General features: G+C 44.9%; 1 protein-coding gene across 3 annotated transcripts in view; it reads left to right on the top strand.

Annotated features, from left to right (window-relative positions):
- The window catches only part of LOC309343070 (neurotrypsin-like), a 38,596-nt gene extending 25,872 nt beyond the window's left edge, over positions 1 to 12,724 (top strand). For all 3 annotated transcript variants that reach the window (XM_081864276.1, XM_081864275.1, XM_081864277.1), the window contains 5 exons: positions 730 to 935; positions 2,250 to 2,328; positions 7,075 to 7,197; positions 7,910 to 8,190; positions 9,950 to 12,724. In XM_081864276.1, the coding sequence (XP_081720402.1) occupies positions 730 to 935; positions 2,250 to 2,328; positions 7,075 to 7,197; positions 7,910 to 8,190; positions 9,950 to 10,260 (1,000 nt within the window). In that variant the 3' untranslated portion in view covers positions 10,261 to 12,724. The remainder of the gene's footprint in view (positions 1 to 729; positions 936 to 2,249; positions 2,329 to 7,074; positions 7,198 to 7,909; positions 8,191 to 9,949) is intronic.
- Positions 12,725 to 13,358: the final 634 nt, after the last annotated feature.

Here is a 13,358-nt window from a genome sequence, read left to right on the forward strand (position 1 = left end):
TTTACACAAACATACACAACAAAGTGGGACGCGGGTGGCACTGTGGGTTAAACCACAGAGCCTAGGACTTGCCGATCAGAAGGTCGGCGGTTCGAATCCCCGTAACGGGGTGAGCTCCCGTTGCTCGGGCCCTGCTCCTGCCAACCTAGCAGTTCGAAAGCACCTCAAAGTGCAAGTAGATAAATAGGTACCACTCCGGTGGGAAGGTAAATTGTGTTTCCATGTGCTGTTCTGGTTCGCCAGAAGCGGCTTAGTCATGCTGGCCACAAGACCCGGAAGCTGTACACAGGCTCCCTTGGCCAATAAAGCGATATGAGTGCCACAACCCCAGAGTCGGTCACGACTGGACCTAATGGTCAGGGATCCCTTTACCTTTTTACACAACATAGTAACCAACCAAATAATACTCCCCTCCCCAGTTCAAAAGGACATAGATTGTTTAATTAGCTGTCCATGTTCTTGAAATGGCCTGATCTTAATGGTACCTCAGTGTGTTGAAGTATTTGAGTTTGGCATGCATTGCTTATGATCTCCCTGCTCCGAGGGAATCCTTCCTTGAGTTTTGGTTTGGTGCGGTTTGCTTCCTACCAGTGGGTGACATACTGTGACCTGGATTCTTAGGGGACAAGGGAGTCCATAATCTGATAGCGATTGATTTTCGGAGGGGCTTTTCTAATCACAGAAACTTGTTTTCCATGGTGTTCCATTCAACTGATTCCCTCCTTGCAGTGGTACTGCAAAAGCGAAGTCCATGGCTTACCTTGCTGAAGGACACGCACCCATCCATCTGGACAAGGTGGAGTGCAGTGGCACTGAGCGCACCCTGGGGGAATGCGTCACCCGCAAGAGCAACATTCACAGCTGTTGGAAAGATGCTGGAGTGATCTGTGACTACATCAAGGAGGAGGAGGAGAACCAGGCAAACACAAATGCAGGTGTGTGGCATATTAACCGTACCCTTCTCTCTCCGTGGCATTTTCAATAGTTGTGTGTAGACTTTAGAATGAAGTTTGGCTTCTAGAGAATCATGGCTTTCATTAGCTTTGCATTACAGCAAATGGCAACTCCAAAAGCAAATAGCAAGTTGTGGGAGGTATTCCCCCCACCCTGGCAAACAACATGGGAAGAAAGGGTGAAAAAACACCCCAACAAACTCTCAGTGACCCTTGGCCCTGATCCCATCCCCTAAAACACACACACACACACACACACACACACACACACGACAATATGCACCAAGTTAACCCCGATGAACAGGGTTATTTGTGATATCCACACTCTTGTCTTTTATTCAGGCCCCCAGTGCCTGCCTCCAAAGCAGGCCCCTACGCTAGATTTCCAAAACCCCACCCTTCCTCAATCCCACTTAATTGTTTTGCAGTGTGCGAATTACCCAGTGGACAGATCAGTCCTAATGCTCCCTGACACTCCCTGTTTCAGAACCTACCACTGGCAATAGTTTGTTGGCTTCTTGGTGAGGCCCCAGAATAAGGCTCCCCACTCCCAACCATGGTACTGACCATGGTGCAGCAACCTAGCATTGTCATCCCCGCCATCAACATTTGCTATTAAAAGTATGTCCTAAAAAGGAAGATTTTGCCATGATACATTTGTTTTAGTGTTTTAAGAAGTTTTAAGGGTTGTTGTCAACTTAAGGCTGATACTGCCTCCAACTACAACATCAAGTTTCTCAAAACAAAATAAAAAAATTCCTTCCAGTAGCACCTGGAAGTAACACAGTAGGTGCTACTGGAAGGAATTTTTTTAATTTTTTTATTTTGTTTTGACCATGGCAGACCAACACGGCTACCTATCTGTATCAAGTTTCTCAACACTGTAAGTTTCCATGACCTTTATGCTTGCCTATGGCTGCAACTGATTTTTAGATCGAATTTGCAAAAAGGGTGCGCAACGTGCATGTTTTATTTTGTCCGAAACAATTATTTTCTCCGGTGCTTTGTTTTTACGGGTGGGGAAATGCTTTGCCAGACTCTTCTTGTTTTCATTTTTAGTTTTCTGTATTGACCATTAACATTCATGATGGCTTGTAAGCATTTCCCCTAGTTTTAATGTATTGAAATTTTCATGCAAGATAGTGGTGCAAGAGAAGGGAAAGTTGTCTTTTAATTAAAGTGGTATTATCTTTTCAAAATCTTTATACAAGGGCAAAATGTTCATTAACGGAGTACCAGCAGATTGTGTTGAAGGGCTATGATGTGAGGTTATGTGTTTATTGGCTTTATTGGCAGGTTCAATATTCGGCATGTGTGGACGGCGCTTGCTTCACCACCGCAAAAAAAGGATAATTGGTGGAAACAAATCTCTCAGGTACCTCACTTGCAACTTGTAATAATAATAATAAGGATGTTGCTAGATGAAGAATGCAATACTGTGCTATATGGACCGATGATCTGGGCTGGTATAAACCAGCCTCTTATATTCCTAGCCCAGTTGTTCTGTTGCATGATAGAAAAATAGATTAATTTGGGTGTATTTCATAGTTCCTCATGAGGTTTGCAATGAATTACCCAGAGCGAAAGATTAACATTGCTCCCAAGTAGTGTTTAGGATTATTTCTAATCCCTTCTGACCATGCATAATCATTTGGTCAAAGGGTGAGACTCCTGATAGTCAAGCAATAGACGGGCAAATTTAAGAGCGGGCTTTGTGCTCTGTTTTGGTCTTTTGCAAATTTCTGGTGAAAATGCAGTTAACTAGGCAGGACTCATTTGGAATTCTATTCTTGCTCGCTCCAATGCCATTCAATGAAGCCTGTAGCTGATCCAGCTCTGTCTTGATTGTTGGGCAGACGCCCTTTTGTATTGCTCACTTCTGCTGTCTTCAGGATGGGACATATGCAGGGCCGGCTTTACCATTAGGCAGAGTAAGGTGGCCGCCTCAAGTGGCACTTTGTAGAGGACCATGTCACCTGACCCTGCACTGTGTACTCCCTGAGCTAGCCTCTGCTGCTCCAGGTGCATTGGAGGACTGTACCACTCCCAACACCAGAGGTGAAGTACAAGTCCGTTGCTGGGCTGCTTATTGTTCTCTGCACATCTGTGGACATGGAAGGACCTTCTATGTAAGAGGGCCCAAGTATGGTTTCCAGACAATATTTACTCCATATACATTTTACAGTGGTACCTCGGGTTACATACGCTTCAAGTTACATACTCCGCTAACCCAGAAATAGTGCTTCAGGTTAAGAACTTTGCTTCAGGATGAGAACAGAAATTGTGCTCCGGCGGCGCGACAGCAGCAGGAGGCCCCATTAGCTAAAGTGGTGCTTCAGGTTAAGAACAGTTTCAGGTTAAGTACGGACCCCCGGAACGAATTAAGTACTTAACCCGAGGTACCACTGTATATAGAAATTAAGCCGTACCACATGACATAAGTTTTTGAAATAATGTATAAGTGATTTAAACTGCAAAAAGGCACAAAAGGAGCAAAAGGAGCAAAAGGAGCAAAAACGGCCCGAAAAGAACAGGAAAACTGCAAAAATGGCATGAAAAGAGCAGGAAAACAGCTAGCAGTCCTAGGAGTCTTTGCTGCTGCAATCCCAGGAGCCTTTGTACCGATCTTCAAGGCCTGTGAAGAGTTGGGGTTTGAGAAAAGAGGTTTGGAGGGAGCGATTGTAGTTGGGCGGATTTTTGGCAGAGTTCGGCTTTTTAGATGTTGTTCCTCCCTATAAGCGATTTCACGTATACATGCGCTACCCAAGAATGTAACCTCTGCGTAATACGCCTGTATTCATCCCTTGCCGAAAAAACTAAACAGACAGCAACAGTTTCCCTACACACCTTCCACTGAGTTCTCGCATCAATCAAAAGCTCCAGTGCTGAACTAACAAGTAACTAACCAGTAATCATGTATAGGTGGGACGCTGTGGGTGGCGCTGTGCTCTAAACCACAGAGCCTAGGGCTTGCCGATCAGAAGGTCAGTGTTCGAATCCCCACGACGGGGTGAGCTCCCATTGCCTGGTCCTTGCTCCTGGCAACCTAGCAGTTCGAAAGCACATCAAAGTGCAACTAGATAAATAGGTACCGCTCCGGCGGGAAGGTAAACGGCGTTTCCGTGCGCTGCTCAGAAGCGGCTTAGTCATGCTGGTCACATGACCCAGAAGCTGTACGCTGGCTCCCTCAGCCAGTAAAGCGAGATGAGCGCTGCAACCCCAGAGTTGTTCGCGACTGGACCTAACGGTCAGAGGTCTCTTTACCTTTAATCATGTATAGAGAAATGGGTCCACTAAATGAAAACAACCCAGTAGCAGCAGGAAAAACAAGAATCACCCATTGCCTCCCTGCCTGGGGCAATACAGACACCCTCTCCCTTCTTTTAACCTAGGGAGATTAAACCCCTTCCTCACCAAAAGACTTGCACCTTGATTGGTTAAAATATCTATGCATGCTCACAGGCATTCTGACATACGTAAGTGCCAGGAAACGTTCTGATTGGGACTATTTGTCCGTCCTGAGTTCCATCTGTTTGGCCATGACACTATGCCTCAGATGTGTCTATCTGGGCTCCTGCTTGCTGTGCCACAGCTGTCTGTACTGGGGTTGCGTTTGTGGCTGCTGGCGCATTGTGCTTTGTATGCATGGTGTGTAGGGTGATGTCATTGGGTCGTTTGGGCATTGCTGTGCATTGATCGGCTCCTTTCATGCATGGCTAATGTGACAGCTGGGATGCACAACGCAGTGGTCGGTGGGTGGCATCAGAATTGCCAAGGACACCGAGGGAATGTCTGCCAGTTTTTCTATGTTGACTCTCCTTTAAAGCAGGTTTTATCTTGTTGTCTACTTTGTCGCTTAAGTTACAGATAGGTAGCCGTGTTGGTCTGCCATAGTCAAGACAAAATAAAAAAATTCCTTCCAGTAGCACCTTATAGACCAACTAAGTTAGTTCTAGAAGAAGTGTGCATGCACACGAAAGCTCATACCTAGAACTAACTTAGTTGGTCTATAAGGTGCTACTGGAAGGAATTTTTTTATTTTGTCTTTGTCGCTTAAGATTGTGGCTACATTATGCCAATGTTGTGCCATTGTTTGCAGCCACTGGTGTAGCAATACCATCAACTGCACTGCCCAGCTGCAGTTCTAAGCACCCTTACTAGAGAGTAAATGGAACTGAATTCGGTGGAACCTGAAGGTAAAGGGACCCCTGACCGTTAGGTCCAACTGCGGACGACTCTGAGGTTGCTGGCTCATCTCGCTTTACTGGCCGAGGGAGCTGGCGTACAGCTTCCGGGTCATGTGGCCAACATGACTAAGCCACTTCTGGCGAACCAGAGCAGTGCACAGAAACACCATTTACCTTCCCACTGGAGTGGTACCTATTTATCTACTTGCACTTTGACGGGCTTTCGAACTGCTAGGTTGGCAGGAGCTGGGACCAAGCAACGGGAGCTCACCCCATCGTGGGGATTTGAACCGCCGACCTTCTGATCAGCAAGCCCTAGTAAGAAATAGTATCATGTATATACTTCTTTGGAGCAGGTTTAAATAAAAAGCTGGCAAAATGCTGGATGTGTTTACAAGACAAGATACACAAAGGTTAGCTGTAACTAGCATCATGTGTCTAAAGGTAAAGGTAAAGGGACCCCTGACCATTAGGTCCAGTCGTGGCCAACTCTGGGGTTGCGGCGCTCATCTCGCTTTATTGGCTGAGGGAGCCGGCGTACAGCTTCCGGGTCATGTGGCCAGCATGACTAAGCCACTTCTGGCAAACCAGAGCAGCGCACAGAAACACCATTTACCTTCCCGCCGGAGTGGTACCTATTTATCTACTTGCACTTTGACGTGCTTTCGAACTGCTAGGTTGGCAGGAGCTGGGACCAAGCAATGGGAGCTCACCCCGTCGTGGGGATTTGAACCGCCGACCTTCTGATCGGATACTTCTTTGGAACTGAATGGTACTCTCTTCTCGGAAATAAGTTGACAGGCAGGAAAATGCTTGGCCAATCTAGGTAATTGCTCCTCCATGTCCTTTCCCACAGAGCAGAGTCTATTCAGTAAAGTTATACCGGGGAGCTTGGGACAATGACGGGAAGATGGTTCAAATGCAAGTGATGGGAAACTCAAGCCAAATTAAAAAAATACAAGTGAGATCTTGCATTTGAGCCTGCACTGTGTCAACGATGGTGATGACAAAAACATAAACCCTTTTCTGCCAGTATTGCATTTATGCAGTGCCACCCAGTGGAGTTACTTTGAGTGGTTTGGGGCTTTCTTTATCTAGGCCCAGAGGCTGGTTTTAAGAAGCCATAATTGGCACATTGTTTTGGCGGTGTGTTTTGAGAATTAAAAAAATATATGCTGGCATCCATCATGATTTGGATGCTTTGGGCAGACTCCAGCCATAATTTATTGAATGAATTTCATTACTGAGGGCTAAGGTTATAACAGAAAAGTTGCTTGTAGGAATGCGATATATTGCCTATTTGCTTGCTCTGTGCACCTTTTGGCTCATAAGACTGGGAAGAAGAGGGATGGCTTACTGAGCCCAGTAGGCATTTAATGCCTTGTTATGAAAGGAGGCAGTTTTGAAACCACTCTGAAAGCAATGGTCTCTGAACTCTGATTATTTTTCCAAGCGTCTTCAGGTTGGATTTGGGGACAAGGTGTTTGCATATGTCTAGGGATTCTTAGATTCCTTTACCTAGATCCATTTTGGTCCAGATTTGGTACTGAAACTGCCTTGGCTGTCTTGTTGGGTGACCTGCCCCCAGTCTCCTCTGCAGTGCTGTGGCAGGACCTAAGCAGGTGCATTCTCTTTGCATCCCCTTATTGCCTTTTTCGCGAGCCTTCAGTTGAATACCCTTAGTGATGACCTCTGGCTGTCTGTACTTGTACAGCACCAAACACCAATGAGCTCATTTCAGTGCTGCTAGCAGTCATGATATTTATGCTGGTGATGCTCACTTTACTCTAGAAGGTTGTGCCACTAGCTAACAGAGTTTCTTTAAGAAAAAACGCAAATTAATGAAGCATGGAACATCCTTCACATAACCCTTCCTTCTGTCCTTATTTCGTCTACCTCTGTATTTTTCACGTTGCCTCCCATTTCTCTTTCAGAGGAGGCTGGCCTTGGCAGGTCTCGCTACGTCTAAAGGGGTTTCACAGAGATGCTCGTCTGCTGTGTGGAGCGACTCTCATCAGCAACTGCTGGGTGCTGACGGCAGCACATTGCTTCAAAAGGTAACAGGCTGTTTGCAAGTACAGTGGTGCCTCGCAAGACGAAAAGAATCCGTTCCGTGAGGCTTTTTCGTCTTGTGAAGCAAGCCCATTGACAGCTTAGCGGATTAGTGCTATTAGCGGTTTAGTGGCTTTTAGCGGATCAGCTGATAAGCGGCTTATCAGCGGATCAGCTGATAAGCGGCTTAGGGGCTTAAGAAAAGGGGGGGGAAGGGGGGAAAACCTGCAGGAACTCGCAAGACATTTCGTCTTGGGAAGCAAGCCCATAGGGAAATTCGTTTTGCGAAGCGCCTCCAAAACGGAAAACCCTTTCGTCTAGCGGGTTTTCCGTCTTGCGAGGCATTCATCTTGCGGGGCATCACTGTAAAAGAGTCCTTAAAGTGCAGAAGTGCAAAGCACGATTGCCATTCTGTCCCCAACTCAAAACCGTCAACCTATGGCCCTCACCTAAAATACCTACCTAAGTAAAGAGAGCCCACGATTGGCCACCTTTTGTGAACACAAGAGAGTGGCAGTCTTGAGATGGTGATCTTGTGTATTCACATTAGTGCCATCAGTTAACGTGATGCCTTGCAGAATATCATGAACAGAAAAGCTGGGTCTGTGCCCAGGGAGACTGCAATCTAAATTTCAACGCTGAACAAGAAAAGGAGAAAAAGGGTGAGTCATCTCTATGGATGAATAATGGACTGACTGATCATTCTCTCATGGCCAGGTTTGGAGTAGATGTACGGCGCTACCTGCTGCGTGTGGGAGACCACCACACTGGTGTGAGGGACGAGTTCGAGAGAGAGCTGCCGGTGGAGAAGATTGTCCTTCATAGGAACTACCAGTCTAGCAGCAACGACAATGACATTGCTTTAGTCAGAATTCGGGGCAAAAGCGGCAACTGCCTTTCCTTCAGCCACCATGTCCTTCCTGTCTGCCTTCCTGAGAGGAAGGAGAAGTCTTCTGTAGATAGACAGGCCTGCGTCATATCTGGCTGGGGAGATACAGGTAAGTTGTAGATTGTGTCAGGATTTTTCACATGGAAAGAGATAGTAAGATTCGGGGTGTCTGTTCTACCCAGCTTTGGATAATCTTTTAGGGCGCTCACTATATAGAGACAAATTCAGCATCAAATTAAAGCACAAAACAAGCTGATTTGCAGGAAAAAAACAGTCTTTTTGCCAAATTCATTTTAAATTCTGCTAAAGAAAAAGACTGAGGTAAGCACAGTCCGCACTAGCCGTTGGCTGAGAACTCTGGCAATTAATTTAAATATCCTCCCTGCTCATCTGATAGGGCATTTATTGAGATATTTGCAAACATTCCAGTTGTTGGAAGGTTTAAAAATTGCCAACATATAAGGCCTGGGAACAGATGCACCCATTTGCCACTGTTGGGTAATAGAGGGACAGGCAGTGCCATCAAATGTGCTGATTAGACTGAGTGTATGACTGCGGTGTCTCTGTATCATAGCAGTATGTGAACTACATGTATTTGCTAAGTGCTTGGGAAGATGTTGTAGTAGTGTATGAAGGAAGAATTGGCACAGGAAAGGCCGTGCAAAGGAAATCTACCCACAAATTTATGCAGGTTTCTGTTTCTGTTTTCATAGTTGCAAGGTTTAAGAGGGATAATCCCAGATAGGCACTACTGAATAGGCTGCCAGCTACCCTGGTGTTATAGAACTCTGCAGATGATCACATAATACACATGGATTATTCCCAGATCTCAGTTTGCATGTCCCCAGATCACCCTGATTCTTTTCCTATGATGTAGGAAGTAGTGCTCCAGCAACCACTGCAAGATCACTCTGCTCTACAAGGATTTGGGCAGTTCACTTTGCAGAATTAATGTATGCCTAGACACATGATAGGGATGCGGGTGGTGCTGTGGGTTAAACCACAGAGCCTAGGAGTTGCCGATCAGAAGGTCGGCGGTTCGAATCCCTGCGACGGGGTGAGCTCCCATTGCTCCTGCCAACCTAGCAGTTTGAAAGCACATCAAAGTGCAAGTAGATAAATAGGTACCGCTCCAGCGGGAAGGTAAACGGCGTTTCCGTGTGCTGCTCTGGTTCGCCAGAAGTGGCTTAGTCATGCTGGCCACATGACCTGGAAGCTGTACACCAGCTCCCTCAGCCAATAAAGCGAGATGAGCGCCGCAACCCCAGAGTTGGTCACGACTGGACCTAATGGTCAGGGGTCCCTTTACCTTTACCTTTAGACACATGATGCTAGTTACAGCTAACCTTTGTGTATCCTGTCTTGTAAACACATCCAGCATTTTGCCAGCTTTTTATTTAAACCTGCTCCCCTGCCCCATAAAAACACATTACAGTCATACCTTGGTTGTCAAACAGAATCTGTTCCGGAAGTCCGTTCGACTTCTGAAAACGTTCAGCAACCAAGCCACGGCTTCCGATTGGCTGCAGGAGCTTCCTGCACTCAGTCAGAAGCCGAGGAAGCCCTGTTGGACGTTCTGCTTCCAAAGAATGTTTGCCAACTGGAACACTCACTTCTGGGTTTGCGGCATTTGGGAGCCAAAACGTTCAAGCTGCAAGCTGTCCGGGATCCAAGATACGACTGTATAAGAAGATCACATCAAAATCCACTTCACATTGCATTAAAATACCATCCTGGCCTAGGGAAGGATATTTTTTTTCTGTGTGTTAACCTAATCAAAATTGTGCAGGAGAACAATAGTTGTGTTTGGTGGGTAGGATTTTTGGTTATCTGAGCTGCACTAGATATATAACCTATTATTGTTTCAGGGAGGTCATACTCAAGGACGTTACTCCAGGGCTCGGTGCCCCTACTCCCAAGAAGAGTGTGCAAATCCCGTTATGGAAAGAAGTTCACTAATCGTATGCTGTGCGCTGGAAACATTTCTGAAGATAACCGGGTGGACAGCTGTCAGGGGGATAGTGGGGGTCCGCTAATGTGTCAAAGGTCAGGTGGACACTGGGTAATTCTAGGGATCACTTCCTGGGGATATGGGTGTGGGCGAAAAGACTCTCCTGGTGTTTACACAAAAGTCAGCAAATTTGTGCCCTGGATCAAGAAGGTGACCAAACTGATATAAGACCATTCAATCCAAAGATGGATTTGTGTTGTTTTACTCAGCAGTATTTGGGCAGTGGCTTAGAAGAATGTCTTCATTTTGTCTCTGGTTGGGTGTCTGTTTTTTGCTGGTACCTAAACAAGGTTTGTTTGCAAGCGGGCAGCAAGAAAATATTTTACGCTACTGATAGGAGAAGGTGAATGAAAATTTAACATCCTTGTGGCTGATGTATTCATACCAAGTTCTGTTTATTGAAAGAACAAGTGGTGGCAATGCCACTCTTTCCAAAAGAGCTGCCACACTTCTTCAGGGCACAGGGGAGAATGGGCTTGGTCATATTCCATGGTGCTGCTAAATGGAATATTTCTTATGGAGTGTCCATTCACACAAACTTCTACTCTTGCTACCCCGAATTACTCTGTACTGTTCACACCAGATCACCTGTATGGTTTCAGCTACCTGCTTTATTCTGTTTCCACTCACCCTCTCAATCTTTCTTTTTAGTAAAGGGTGATATTGACTCAATTCAGATATCATGCCAAATCATGGTTTGCAGTTAGCTGACAACCCAGAATTAGAAACTGTTGCTGGAAGTGGGATTGCAAGCCATGGTTTATGCTAATCTCGGGCTGGTGCGATACTTGATTTTATAGATACCACTCTGTCTCTAGAGTCATCTAGAGCAGAAATGGCTAACCTATGGCCCTCCAGATGTTGTTGGACTCCCATCATCCCTGACCACAGGCCATGCTGGCTGGAGCAGCTGGCAGCTGGAGTCTACAACAAATAACTGTAGGGTCACAGATTAGCAACCTCTAGTTTAGAGGCTGCTGAGCCACAGGAAGAGAAGGCAATGTAGGAACGGATTGCTCTGAGAAAACAAAAATGGATAAGGAGCTTGCAGTGACTTGCCTTTTGTATGCTTGGAAGTTGCAAACATTAGAATATGTTTAATGAAAACCATGATTTGACATGATGTCTGAACTGAGCTATTGTGCTTTTAATGTCACATTGCTCTCCTGGGTGGTCAGGGAAATTATTTTTTCCATAGAATTTCTGCTTCTCTCACACACTTCTCCTTTCCATATTTTCAATTTTCCCTGTCAGGTCAGTGAGAAAGTTTTCGGATGATGACTGGGAAGATATGTTTGACTTCTCCTCCCCCTCCGTTTAACATTTGTCTACATATCTCCTTAACATTATAACATCCCAGATGTTACATATATCAAGAGAACAGTTTTGGAGAGTAGCATTTGAAGTATCTTGCGGCTTTGGAAGACAGGCAGAAGTTTGTGAACAAATGCACCAAGCTAGTGTGGCAGGACAGAGAAACAAAACCTTGAGACAGCAGAAAACATAGTACTTTAAAGTGTTTGTGCCATTTTAACTGAAATGAATGAAACAAAATGTGGCATATTCATTTTATTCCCTCGTTTCTTTCGTAACATATGTACACTCCAGCTGGTCAGCACCTTAAGATGCAGAGTTCTGAAATATATACTACCTGGAAACTTTAACTTGTGTCTTCCTAAATGTTTTTTTTTAAACACATTAGATGAACAATTATGCAAATTACCACAGATGTTTGTTTGCGTTTGTGTGTTGTGTGTTACATTGCTGGCTAACTATTGCTTTGTGAGGCAGGCTGTTGGTTCATAGCCCAGAGTGATCAGATATGAGCTCTTGAAACTGCCTGAATGTTGAGATCTTCTTCAGTAGCCCTTCTGGGCCCGACGTAAGAAACAAGGCAGGTGATGAGCAGAGAAAGAGCCGGTCCACAGCAGCATTCATCTTTGAAATACCCCCACTCCAGGCTTGTGTGGTGCCAATTTTTTACATGTCCAGGGTGTTTAAAGATCTGTTTGTACTGTTGGCATCTTGGGAGACAATGGAGAAGTATACCTTTGGAGATCTCATCAAACCATTGGAGAATTACAGTGCCTGCTGTGGCTGTAGAGACTGATACAGGAGAGACACATTTTGTTGCAGCTGGGGCAGATGAAGGCGTCCAGTTGTGCTGATGCACGAGTACCATGGTGTTTCTTCTTTCTATGCTCTTCCCTTTTAAGATACTGTTTTAAGAAAATAATTTGGATTTTACCTTGCTCTGGTTTTAATATATGGTTTTACCGTTCTGCTCTTTTGTTATTATTATTTATTTTATTGGTTGTTTTATTGTGCTTTTTTATTTTTATTTGTCAGGAACCCATCGTGGTTTAAGTTTCAGATACAAATTTGTGCCATTAATTAGAAATGATTAGGAGATAGTTGGGACTGAGTTTCCCCTGAGCCTGGGAAAGAGGGAGTGGTGGAGGTGGCAGTTTTGGAAGAAATAAAGAGAAAGATTTGAGTTGGCTCCAAGGGGTAGCTCTCTGCAGAACAGATATGGGGAAGTACATTTGCTGCCTTGATGGAGTGCCTTTTTGACTCCACTTAGGTTTACTTGTATATTTGTAAATAAACTAAATATGACAAAGAAGAAGAAGAGTGTATGTCTCCAGTTCTTTCTCATTCAAAGGAAATCCACCCTGGGCAGCATTGTCACGGAATTTTTCACCACAACTCAGAATTAACAGCATTATAAAATCATGGTAAGATGTCTATGGTGTATAGCAGGCTTCCTTGGCCCTCCAGATGTTTTTGGTCTAGAACTCCCATGATCCCTAGCTAGCAGGACCAGTGGTCAGGGATGATGGGAATTGTAGTCTCAAAAAATCTGGAGGGCCACGGTTGAGGAAGCCTGGTGTATAGTCCTAGTTAAACTGGGACCCTTATTGGTATTTATTAACTTCAGAGCTTTCCAAACTAGAAAATGTGGCTGTCTTGCCTAATCAAGGGAAAGGCTTTCAGATGCATGTTAGATGGCCACACCCATCCTTTTAATCTGAACTTACGCTCTTATATTCTAATAAATGTAAAATTTTTATTTTTATCATTGGATTTATAAAAGGAAATGAAAATAAAGTTGCTCTCAAGTCTCATATGCAAAGCGCCTCTCAAGTGGAAGAAGACTAATTCTCTCACTCTCATCACTGGGAATCCGTTGATAGCATGACCAGTTTTCAGAATCTAGCACATATGTTGATTAATGGTACAGTAATGTATCTTTTGATTAAAAT

The sequence above is a fragment of the Podarcis erhardii genome, assembly GCF_964252035.2.
Source record: "Podarcis erhardii genome assembly, chromosome: 5".
NCBI lineage: Eukaryota > Metazoa > Chordata > Lepidosauria > Squamata > Lacertidae > Podarcis > Podarcis erhardii.